The sequence below is a fragment of the Dermacentor albipictus genome, chromosome 1 (assembly GCF_038994185.2).
Source record: "Dermacentor albipictus isolate Rhodes 1998 colony chromosome 1, USDA_Dalb.pri_finalv2, whole genome shotgun sequence".
Classification (NCBI taxonomy): Eukaryota; Metazoa; Arthropoda; class Arachnida; order Ixodida; family Ixodidae; genus Dermacentor; species Dermacentor albipictus.
In genome coordinates this window covers 423,702,214-423,715,107 of record NC_091821.1, presented here as the reverse complement: position 1 = coordinate 423,715,107, position 12,894 = coordinate 423,702,214, and the positions used below count along the sequence as shown (strand labels likewise).

Below are 12,894 nucleotides of genomic sequence, written 5' to 3'. Positions count from 1 at the left end.
GCAGCAAATGAGTTATTCTTTAGAAGATGGCAGTGTCCTCTGTGAGTACCTGCTGGTATGTATCACTGCAAATGAGTTTGAAGTATTTTGATGTCTTTTTTTTGTGTGTGTGTGCGTTCACGTGAAATTTGCTTAGTGTTCGCACTGGTTCGTGCGTGTCACTTTGTCTGAAGCCTCTTGTCTGTCATATGTATGTACGTGCTTGTATTTCCGATGGCTTATTGCATAGGGCTTGCTTGCGGGCTAGCTGGTGTTCCATAATGGGCAGCACTGACGCGCGAAAGGAACACGGGAGCAACAAAGGGCGACAGCGCCTGTCCTGATTTTCCTCGTCTTCCGTTCGCACTTCAAGGCCACTAATTACGGCAGATCAAGTCTGCAACACACTGCGTTGACATTCCTCCCAGCACATCAGGCTGTAATGCGGCTGGCTTCTGCCACCGCCTACGTCGCGGGAAAGAGAGTCATGTAGCCTTGGTGAGAGAGTTGCCAAATATGCGCTTTATGGGGGATGAGGTCGTTGAAGGAGTGCGGCATAAAGTGGGAAACGAGGCCGCTCATGTCGGGCCATCGGAGGACTGCGGCACACTGGTCGACTGCTGGCACGCGTAGGCGGCCCTGTTCTCGCAGTCGTAATCGTTCCACAGGTGCGCCAGCGACTGGATCATCTCCACGCAAATCTGCGTCCCTCCGCTGTTGTTTGGCTGGCCTGCGTTCATCACAGTGAAAAGTGTCCGTGCTAGCGTTACTGGAAGTGCGCAGAGCAACTTTTCTCCGACCTTGTACACACTAAAAATTACTGATTGCTTTTTATATATACATACATACATCTGGCAAATCATGCTTGGTGTTAGCACTTATGTGTGAAGCTGCTTCTCTGAAGCCTTTTGTCAGTCATATCTATCCGAGACATCTATTCACGCAAATTTCCCCCGCGTTCGCGCTGGTTTGTACATATGTCACTTTATCTGAAGCGTTCTGTCTGTCATATGTTTTTTATGCGAAGTAGGAAAACGAAAAGGCAGCAAATCACTCAAAGGCATTCAAGGAAACCTCAGAAGCGACAGCCGATATTCGACGAGCGCATGCTAGATGAAGCCACACAATGCAGCAGCGCAGCAAACACATTGACTTTACACATGCAGATGCCCTTCGTATTTGCGCCTTGCTAGCTCGAGTTCGTCAACGTGTACCCGAAGAAGCGATTTGTCAGCAAGAGCACGTACTTCAGCGGCACTGTGCAAAAGAGAGCTGACCGTGAGTTTTGTAGTAGTTTTATGCAAATAACCTTTAGTCTGTTTGCTTTTTTTTGCATGAGAAGAGATCTCTATTGGAAAGCACGGAGCAGGACTTGGCGACTACAGCTGCAAATTATACGAACTCTTTGTCACTATACGGAGATGAGCTGGCGCTGAGCCGGGAAAACGCGTTAAGATTGTACACAACACGTGGTCCAATTACCCATATGAATCAATATCATACCAATATTATGCTAACAGGCCTTGGTAATAGTCGGAGCGATATCTTTTACAACGAAAACCACCTTGACATAAATATTTCGCGCATTTCTATTTTTCCTTTTTTAATATGCTTCGTCCCAAATTTCCCTCTCTTCGCCCTCGTACCTGTCCGTGTTTTAGATTATAATATGAGTAAAAAAATGTAATTTAGAGTTGCATATACGCGCAGCACTTTGTGTTTTTAATGCTTTCAGGATGACTCAGCGAACAGATGCGCCTGCGTGATAAAGTAGCGCCCACAGTGTTCTGAACGAGGGCTCATCGTTTGTAGCTAAGTAGTTAGTAAAGGTATTATCCACAGGTAATAAAGTATGTAATGAAGCACGACTGTAATGGTGAAGTCACTATATTACCTGTATACGATACAGCACTCCGCAATATGGTTCTTATGCTATCACAAACGAGAAGCACAATGCGATCGTTGCTATAGCCACCAAACAAAGGCAGCAAACTTTAGCCATGCGCAGTGCCACCAGTGTTCCTGTCAAATTGCTGCTGCCCGTTTTCTATTTGATCATCATGCAGCGGCGTTAGTGTAGCCTACGTGAATATGTAGTCTGCATTTGAGCATGCGCCGTAACTTATAAACTGCGTACCTTTTCCCCATCGTCGGCTGGACTCCGGGACTTGTTCGCCGTTCATGAATGTGGTGTTGCCTTTCGCGCTCTGTGGTATAGGGTCGGGATACGAGAAGAACACGGAGGAGAAGAGGTATAGTCCAAAGAAAGGTGGCGCGTACGGGTTTGTTGAGAAAAGGGCGTTGGTTAAACGTTTTCGTCATCCAGAAGCGTGCTGAAATGGGCATGTCGCCACGTGAACGGAACGTAAAAGAAATAAAAAGAACTTGCAAATTATGCTCGCGAGAGCGGCCCGCATTGTAAACAGCCTTAAAGGGCAACTGCAACCAAATTTCACTTTGCATAAATTAGTAGTATATACTACTGAACCAGTCTCGGCAACACTGCAGGGCTGGTAACTGTATGGTGTTCTCGCGAGCAACCTTTAAGCAGCACCTAAGCAGGCGATGCGTGCACCTGGTGGTGTCGCTGTGACTAAAGGACAAACGGTGGGCCGACAAGTGGCGGGCCGCGCTATCAACTGCCTACTAAACACGAAAAAACGCACGTGTTCTTGTTTTTGTTAAAGAAGTAAGGAAAAAAAAAGAATAACACGCGTAACAGTTGCGTGAAGTACGCAGAGGGTGGGTCGTTCGGGAATGGGACGCTAATTGTATTGCCGGTGAACGGCCTGGCCGAATGTCTGCAGAGGAAGTCATTCCATAATAGGGCGGACCTCCACTTGCAATGTTAGCTGTGTCGATATTTGAACGACGGAGGAAGGAAAAGTTACAACTTCTCCCGACAGGCGAAGCATTGATTGCGATATAAAATATTTAGACAGTCACGCGCGCACAGGCAAACACGCAGTCACGACGCTAGCGTGATGCCTCTCGCTTCAACGCGAACTAGCCTCGTGAGAACACAGCGCACCACAAGCGAGGGTACTAGCTATATCTGAGGTCGGCTAGCCTTCGAACCCAGCGCAGAGATGCGCACCCTCGAGGCCGCCATGTTGTAGTACATACAGCATGGCGAAAAGCTCCGCTTCATCTCGATGCGCTTACACCTGCAACGGCAGTGGAAGCTGTTAATGGGACTGCGAAACGAAGGTACGGTGACGTCACGTGAATACTCCTTATACTCTCCCACCGAAATGTCCGCGTGCCCGCCGGCTAGAAATTACCGCTTGACTGTCACGTAGCGAGGACCTGTTTCCCGGGTATGCCTTCTCGTTATGTACTCTTCATAACTATAGGCTTAGAAGTTGTCACGTGTCGCTGCCTTCTGGTCTTTTTCCTTCCTGCATGGCGCAAACAGAAGACGCAAGGTGCCGTACCGCGCGTGGATCCCCGTCACTTACAAGTTACGACATGCACGTATCAACAAAGGCTTCCACCAGGCTATGTTTCCGACAGGTTCCGTCGCAGGTTCCAAAAGTCGAAGCAGCCAGAGTTCACGTACGTCGCGTCGTACCACCACGTGTCTCCCGCTTCAGACGCGGCTACAGTCGCGAAGAAAGACGAACGGTCGCGCACCCTCTGCACGCCGATCCACAGCCTGGGCGCCCTGTTCCGGCGCATCAGCGCCACCAGGGCGTCGTGGTCCTGGGCGCTGACGGGCATGGCCATGGCCAGGCCTTCGGCCGAGCAGGCACGCAGCGCCGCCATGAACGTCGTGGGGCCGGCACGGAACACGAACGCTGCTGGAAGCGCGCCGCGAGGTCGCACAGCTCGTTACAGGTCGTCTCTGTTCCTACGCTGGCAAGCAAGCGCTTATCATTCTTTGTTTGAATTGCTCGAGCATATAGGATGCGCCAAGTGGCTGCAACAAGCTACCGGCACGCACAAAGGATATGGACGCGATCTTATACAAATAGTCTCTCAACCCTCTCAAAATTTACCTTGCCCCCCCCCCCCCCTTTTGCCTTGCGATTTTCACCCGTCATACACCGTAACCGTTTCAATTTAGTTTTTTTTCTACAATCTACGAAAAGACCTTGGGCTCTTTTTTGAACATCAAACATTCTCAGCAAAAAAAAAAGAAAAACAAAGAGAGCGAGAAAGAGAGAGAGAGAGAGAAAAGAACAAAACTAGAAGCTTGTTGATATGAAAGTTAATCGATTGCAGGCGCCAGTAGAACAAAGCATATTGCAGGAATGTTCTCTCATATAGCCCGCTTGCGTAAACAACGTGAATGGTTAAATAAAAATACAGATTTCCAGCGAATTACTTCTTGATAACATAGAGGCTTAAACCTCTTTCTTTTTTCGCACCTGTGCTCCGTGCCGCTGTCTTTCTCAAATCTTTTTTTTTTTTTTGTCTGCTGATACGGCTCCACCAATAACGGCGTGTTGATTCCTTCGTATAGGGAGCTCTTTTCGGGTTGTATTGGATGAGGGAAATTTCTCTTACTGCTTCTCCATCACTTTAAGAAGATAAAATTACTAGGTCAATTGCAACGCATGTTTCATGCAAAGTCTTCAATATATATATTTAATGTTCAGGGTCGTGGCTTTTATTTGGGCAAGCCATTCCGGTCGTTTTGGAGACGTTGAACATTGTTTCTCAGTATTTGTGCAGAAATACAAGTAATCTATAAATAAGCTATGAGCATTCGTTTCTAACTAGTAAATTGGCATACAGAAAGAGTGCTTGGTCGGCACTACAACGAGACAATACTGAACGGGCATGTATTTGAAGTAAGTGTTGGGTGAACTATAAGGTGAACATGTATGGGAAATCTAAGGCACACAACAGATTACAGAGAGGGAGGGAGAGCATGCATATGGTTTCGTGCTGAATGTTTTTTCATGTCCTTAAAAAGATAATAAAAAATTGCGTTCTGTGCATGGTTTTTTCAGTGCCATGTAGGTGTAAATTAAGGTACTCATAACATACAAACGTACCCATGCATTAAGCATAATAGAGAAATAAAAAAGGAATAGGCCAGGCATACAAATATGGAAACTGATGGCATACTATTGATGTTATACATGTATAGGTAGTAAGCCTCCGGTGTAAGCTTTAAGAAAGTCGAGAGTTCCACGGAAGCACATCTTGAAATTTGGAAACGTTCTTAAGAAGGGCACCGTATATGAACTTCGATATGGTTACCGTCAGTTATGGTCTTTTATATTCGGCGAGTGCTTACTTTCCATTGAGAGCGGTGTAAACGCTACAGCGAGTACCACGGCGTTCATAACTAAAACCCAATGAGGAGTTTTTAGTTAACCGCCAGAAAGAAGGCCTTAGGGATTATTGCGCTGCACTTTGTGATAGTATTATGTATTTACACGCTCTCTTTTTCCTCGAACAAACAAGTAATCGCATTGGAGCCTCATGTGTTACGCCGGAGGCTTACGTTATTCCATCGGAGCAGTGCTTCCCAAACTTTCGAGCGACAGCTAGTCTAACGACCCGGAGTTGCAATTTTTTTGTGTAAGTGAAAAAAAAAGAAAAAAAGAAAAAGAAAAAGTTCTGACATCATAACACGACGACAGAATATATGTGTGCAGCAAAGTTGTTATTATCCACTTGCGCGATCACGTTCCTGGCATACATTGGCAGTTGCATATGGCGCCAAGGAAAGATCGTGACGTAGGTTGTGCGCTCGTCTTGTCAAATTGACCTCGCAACTCGGCGCTAGCTTACACTCACAGCGAATGTGCGCATCAATAGGCTACGCTAATTTCTCGGATGGGTCTTAATCAAAGCGCTTTGCATACATTACTGTATGGTGAACCTTCCGGGTTAGGAAACTCTAGCATCAGGAAGGACTCTGCAGGGGCTCGAAGTGGTTACCAACGCGCGATTCTGACCTTACAAGAATACACTGAAGAACTACTTGGGTTCTTCACACACACAATCGTTCACGTAAGGGCTTTTACCTACCTCCTGCGGGCAACAACATGCCACTCATCGATTAAACAAAAAGGACGTGGTCCAGGTCAGGCGGGGTAATCGTGGAGGCTATCTATCACGTTGTCAGCGAACGGTAAAAGAAAGTTTGGGAAGCAGACCGCTACAAGGTCTATCTACGATGGAACAATGGAAGTGTGAGTGTAATACCTCTGTCTTGGGGCTTTGACGTCACGTCATTCAAAGCCTGGATCCCGACTGCATCTTCCACCGCAAGGGGCGTGGCCCAGCCTCCAAGCTCTGACGTCACATCATGCAACGTAGAGCTTCTGACTGCGTCACCACCCGTGCCAAGGTCTTGGTTTACAGAAACATTGGTGAACGTCACAATGGTGCAGTGTGAGGTGCTGTGTCGACTGGGTAAAAGGGTGTTGTACAACAGTGATACTTGGCGATGTAACAGGTATCTCTGCTTACAGTGCTAAGTTAGTAAGCGCGTTCAGAATTGTTAGTTCGCAGAAGAGCTTACCTAAAGGCAACGTGTATCTGCAATCTGTAAGGAAAGCAAAATCTGGATTTCTTTAGTTGAGACGAAGTTTTCTTGTTTTACGTTTGCGATTGCGTATTTCCTGGACATTTGGGACAAACGTTCTTTAATTAAGGCCCTGTTGAAACATGACGCAATGGACGGTGAATTGGCTAAGACAGAAGCATGGCTATCAAATCCCGCATGACACATAAATATTCCACTATATTAACAGAGAACTGATCTTGAACCGCTATTTGCCAGCTCGTGTTAGCATAATAGCTATACCATTGGGCCTGTATTCACAAAAAATGTCTTAAGCTAGAACTGTTCGTAAAAGCAGATGGCAGCCAGTCATGATGCTCTGTAAATTATTAGCCAATGTAGCCGGTCAATGATAAACAGCGCCGACGAATGAAAAGCTTTGTGAACTCGCCACCACGCTTTTCTATCGATGCATGCAAGTGACCAATAAAAATAATTCATTAATTCTAGTACTGAAAGTGGCTTACACTATTGTAAGTGAAAACCATGGTCTATTTATGCGCTATAACCTTTACACATTAGGCACTGAATTAAGTGTTCGTCAACTATTCTGGCAGGTAAGATACAGAGCGAGGCGATTTGCCACTGACATTATTTTTTTTTTTCATTTCATATTCGTGCTCTGCTGTGAAATGTTGTATTTCCTATTCTGTCTGCTCAGCGCGCTTGAATGTTAACCATGGGAGTTTGTCGTCTCATAAGAAAATTGAAGGAGTATTATACTGCTAGAAGCATGGACCTATAGGCAGAAAGAGGTTAAACACAGCATCCGTCGAAGCTCACTTTTTCGTCTCCTGTCCTCAGCGGGAGTAACAAGTGGCCGGGCTGTGCTCGTGTCACTGCCAGTAGCGACGGGTGGGCAGTCTTGCGAATCCCCCTTGGTGAGCTGAAAAATGACGCGCCATGACATTTCCCAAGGACGATTTGTATCGTTAACAGCTTCGCAATCTAGACTTTCCTAGGCGCTGCTTCTATTTTCAATCACCGATGTTTCAACAGTCAAAATAAGATTTGATATATATATATATATATATATATATATATATATATATATATATATATATATATATATATATATATATATATATATATATATATATATATATATATCATCAGCCTGGTTACGCCCACTGCAGGGCAAAGGCCTCTCCCATATTTCTCCAACAACCCCGGTCATGTACTAATTGTGGCTATGCCGTCCCTGCAAACTTCTTAATCTCATCCGCCCGCCTAACTTTCTGCCGCCCCCTGCTACGCTTCCCTTCCCTTGGAATCCAGTCCGTAACCCTTAATGACCATCGGTTATCTTCCCTCCTCATTACATGTCCTGCCCATGCCCATTTCTTTTTCTTGATTTCAACTAAGATGTCATTAACTCGCGTTTGTTGCCACACCCAATCTGCTCTTTTCTTATCCCTTAACGTTACACCTATCATTCTTCTTTCCATATATATATATATATATATATATATATATATATATATATATATATATATATATATATATATATATATATATATATATATATATATATATATATATATATATATATATATATATATATATATATATATATATATATATATATATATATATATATATCAAATCTTATTTTGACTGAGAATGCCATACGATTCGCATTCCCAGGGCAGTGGGAGTTGCACGTTTATTTTAAAGGAAAGTGTGGCCTGTACAGCGACAGTGGTCGGACTGAACGTGAGGTCCCGTGTTGCCTTTATCACATCTAACGCTGGCCTAATCTCGCGGTGTACAAACAGTAGCCTTAGACTGCCTCTACTATGAAGACAGGAGAGCGCCAGTGAACTTAAACCACCTCAAGGACTCATACTTACTTCCATGAACGCGACTGTACGCTGCATACATATAAAAGCTCACGCCCTGACCCTGGCTTTGGCGAACACGGCATAATTTTTTTCCAATAGATGTAAAGAAACGTTAGACAAACGAAGCTCACGATGTATAGATTAATGCCTAAAGCTATGACTGCATATGCACTCGATGGTACACAAGTAGATTATATATATGACCACAAGCTTTTAGAGCATTATGCATTCTGTAGTTACACACGCTTCTCACAATTACCATCGCTGTACCACCTTTGAAGAACGTTACTTCTCCCTGGAAACCTCTTTCCTCAGCGGCTGCTGAAATGACTGAAACCATGATGGAAGGAGTGCGAAAACTTGGAAAACAATAAAATTCGGCGCTACTCTTCAGCCTCAACAGAAAAGGCGAAATATATTGCGTAGTGCTTTTGCAAGAAAAAGGAGGACATCCTATGCTCTACTAAAACAGCGCACTCAATCTACACCGTTAAAACAACACGTGACGTACCACTGAATTACAAGGCACTGTGGAATTAAATGAAGTGGTGCAAACGTTGGCCGAAGCTGCTCATAAAAGAAAACTGCTGCGGCGTAGCTCGGATTGCTTCGGCCTCCCGCTGCATCAGCTCGGGACCTTCTTTTCGTTGCTGTCGGATTGCTTGGGCTCGGGCGGCTCTAACGGCTGGATCGGCGCGATGACGGCGAGCCGTTTCACGGGCGAGCTCTCGCCGCCGCTCGTCGAAGGCTGCCTGTTTCTCGGGGGAACGCACAGCGCGTGGCCGTCCGATTCGTTTTCCGAGACTGAATTGAACGGAAACGAAGCCGGCGCAGCGCGCGCGATACCCTTCCTGCCCTTTTCGTCCCCGGCAGAAGCCAAACAGGTCTGATTGGTTGCGCGCTTGGCATGAGCGCGCGCCTATGCAGCTGGAATCCTTGCTAATGACTCACGCTCAGGCGCCGGCGCAGCTGTCCACTCATCAAACCGCCCTTTCCCGCAGCTGCTCTGCTCTGGGCGCAACTGCTTTTTTTTTTGCGTGACAACGACAACGCCACCGAAACTAGTGAGCCAATGCAAGCTTCGCTTGAAAAGACCGCATGGCTTTCAAAAGTGTGCATGCATTTATAGTCACCTTATTTGTTGTTCTATATTATCAATCAAGCGAAAACGGGTATAACGGTCGCCAGAAAGCGGCGATAACAACTCCTCTGTTTATTTTTATCTAAAAAAAGGAAACTGACATTCATCGAGTTCTTCGTACTAAAACGTTTTTAGCAGTTAACAATATCGAAGACACTTTCAGCCCGAGGAACTCGATGGATGTCATTTCTTTCTTGAAAGAGTACCTCATTATCCGTTTCGCATTTTTTGTTGACGTTAAAGAACAGCGCTCCGCACTGTGGCCACCTTCTACAGCGATGCTGTTATAGCGGGTTCCGCAGCAGTCTTCGTGCGACAGCCTAATCGGTATCAATCGTCCATGAACAGCCAGCAGCGCATGCCTCTTGCGGGCCGTCGGTGCTAATAGAAGTGACAGGTTTGGATATAGCAAAGGTATTTAAAAAAAGAAACCAAGTATAGAGAAGGAACTGAACCGCGGAGATTATAGTAGAAAAGCGTTTGCGAGGTCTTGGGTATGAGGTTTCCGGCAAAGGTAAAACAGGCCTCCGTGAGGCGTGAGAACTCTCTCGTACAGCTTCGCCCTCTCTCATGGCATACAAGTTGCGCGGATTGTCGTACATTTGCTGAATCTTTCCTCTTTCTTTCTTTTTTCCGTCGATATGCCGAATTTCGTGCGCTACGCTTCCGGCATGTTTGTTCGCCAACTAGCCCGGCAAATAATCCTGCTGTACCGAAGACCTCGCGTAAGCGAACGAAGTTTCTGCGGCGAGCCGCACCAGGAGTTGGTCCCTCGTGAGCACGTCGTAGTGAGCGAATCCCGGCGCGTCGCGCATGGGCTTCCGCGAGTCGCACGGGGAGCGCTGCAGGAGGTCGCAGCTGCGGTTGCCGAAGGCGAACGCCTTGCAGCGCGGCGACTTGAGCAGGCACGCCGCCAGGCACTGCACGGGGCTGCTCAGGCTGGACAGCACCTCGATCGGCTCCATGTCCGGCACGGCGCCCCGACGCGACTTGCAGCTCGCGAAGCCGCTGTTGCCGCCCTGGAAGACAGGGAAGGAAGAGTGCGGTATAGGCAGGCCCGCTATACCGTCGACGAAACATTTGGGTCGCTTAGAGCTAAGCGCTCTCCAAGAACTTTCCTAAAACCAACATTTTGAGAAGACACTTGTACAGTAGACACCCTGTGGCTGTGACACACCCTGTGACACACCCTGTGACACACCAGATACCTGAAGGACTCTGATCTGACTGTGCGCGTGAACTCTGCCTCCTTTCGGTTTTTGCTTTTTTTCTTTCGTTCCATTTCCCCATGCATGCAGGGTAGCCAACCGGATATCTGTCTGATTAACCTCCCTCCCTTTAACCACCCTTTTTTTTCTATCTCGGCCTTATTTTTTGAGGTGGAAGGGCAAGAGAAATGTCTCATGTACAGGCAGTTTTTCAGTTGACGCAATTCTTTCAAGTGTTAGTGATGTCGGATATTTATTTTGCCGAGGTGCTCGATCACCAGAGGTCTTACTTCCGCCTCCGGTGTAAGGCGCTTGACGCGAATGTGCAGTTTACTTAAAAATTAGAACGTCAGGAGCTACTACTTAGTGGCGTTATACTTTTCTAGTAAATTAACTGCAGGACAAGAAAACGAAGTGGGTTTAGTGCCAGAAAGACGCGAGAATCAGTCCGCCACCTAAGTCTCTGAAGAAGAGCTCTCACTGCATAACTCTCAATGCGGCGGCGTGGCTGCAAGAGCAGACACTGTGATGCAAGGAGGCGGAGAAAACGACTGGACGGCACTGTGGACAAATAGAATGGAGCTGGTACAGCGGCTTGCGCAATCCCTGTTCTCAGTATATATCATGGACTGTCAAACGGGAGCGCGTCGTGTCTTTTGCCGCATGTCAAAGTGTCCTCATTGAAGCAGCCTTGCGTAAGCTGAATTCATATAATACTCAGCCTGCTGTTTTCTTTTCTGACAGCAAGGATGTGCTTTAAACTATTACAGCGCGTGTTTCCCTTGACAAGTGCATCCAGCGTGCATTACATGCTGTCACAATATTACAGAACGTTGGGTTTACTATGGTTTCCGATATGTGATAACTTCACATATCGGTGTAGCAGGCAACGAAGCCGCTGACAGTCTTGTGCTCAAGGCGTTGTGATTCAGGCCAACGAAGAAGGCTGTTCAGGAGGTAAAAAAGAGACACGAAGCAGGTCACCTTAAGCCATCCATGTTCGTTGTGGTCTCCACCGCAGCAGCCTTGTACGATTAAGGTACTCGACAGAACTGAAACCGCTCTCCTCAATCGCATCCGCACGGGGTCAGCGCCAACTCCAGCGTGGTGGTTCAGGACTTGGCACATCATCGTCGTGTGTGCATTGTTACGCTCTTGGTGACATTGATCATTACTTCTTAGGGTGCCCTGAATTTGACGCAGAGCGTAAAGATTTAATAGATGGGCTAAAGAAGAAGATGGTCCGGCACTCCAGTGCAAGTAACATTTGGTTCCCGCGAGAACATTGGATATTTAGGAGAGCTTCGGCTGCTCCTAAATGTCTACGGGGCACGGGGTCGTCCCGTGTGAATTGTGAACCGTGTGGGTTCGACGCGGTTTGGATATTGCGCAACGCACTGCGCACTATGTCAAGCACCTTGTGATATCGTGTGTCGTTGCCAGACAGACTGGGACATGATTCAGACCGTGGCGAGCTTGATAGGTGGCTTTGCGGCGGCGTAATTGCGGGCAAGTTTTGCAAGGATACACTCTTAAGCAAAATTACACCCTTTTGCCACACAACTATAATCATCACCTGTCTAGTGCGCATTTCCTTTCTTTAACGCGGCGAGCCCGGTACTTCCCAGTAACGAACGGCATGCGCATTATCAGCATGACATTGCCGACAAGAAAGTAGCGGGCGCGGCGTTTTCAAGAAAGGAAACGCAAGCAAGTCAGATGACGATTATTGTTGTGTGGCAGAGATACACTCCAAAGGGTGTAACTTCGCCTTAAGAGTACATCCTTAGAAAAATTTACACCCTTTGGGGCGTATCTTGTCCCACAACGATAATCGTCATCCGTGCTGCCCGCGTGTCCTTTCTTTAACGCTACGAGCCCGGTACTTTCCAGTCACGAACGCCATGCGCCTTATCAGTGTGACACAGCATTCTCGACAGGAAAGTAGCGAGCGCCGAGTTTTCAGGAAAGGAAACGCAAGCAAGGCAGATGACGATTATTGTTGTGGGACAAATATACACCCCAAAGGGTGCAACCGTTTTAAGAGTGTGTACACTATAAAAGAAGTTTACACCCTTTCGGGTGTATATCTGCCACTCAATAATCGTCATCTGCCTTTCTTGCGTTTCCTTTCTTGAAAACGCTGCGTCCGCTACTTTCCTGTCGGCAATACCATGTCATGCTGATAACGTG

The 12,894-nt window shown here is 46.7% G+C and overlaps 1 protein-coding gene across 1 annotated transcript in view; it reads right to left on the bottom strand.

The window, feature by feature from the left end:
- Positions 1 to 268: 268 nt before the first annotated feature.
- LOC135896501 (uncharacterized) overlaps positions 269 to 12,894 on the bottom strand; it is a 33,926-nt gene continuing 21,300 nt past the window's right edge. Inside the window, exons 3-8 of the mRNA XM_065424924.2 lie at positions 10,252 to 10,512; positions 7,292 to 7,394; positions 6,148 to 6,270; positions 3,616 to 3,782; positions 2,117 to 2,186; positions 269 to 709 (exon numbers count right to left, since the gene is read on the bottom strand). Coding sequence (XP_065280996.1) covers positions 558 to 709; positions 2,117 to 2,186; positions 3,616 to 3,782; positions 6,148 to 6,270; positions 7,292 to 7,394; positions 10,252 to 10,512 — 876 coding nt within the window. The 3' untranslated portion in view covers positions 269 to 557. The remainder of the gene's footprint in view (positions 710 to 2,116; positions 2,187 to 3,615; positions 3,783 to 6,147; positions 6,271 to 7,291; positions 7,395 to 10,251; positions 10,513 to 12,894) is intronic.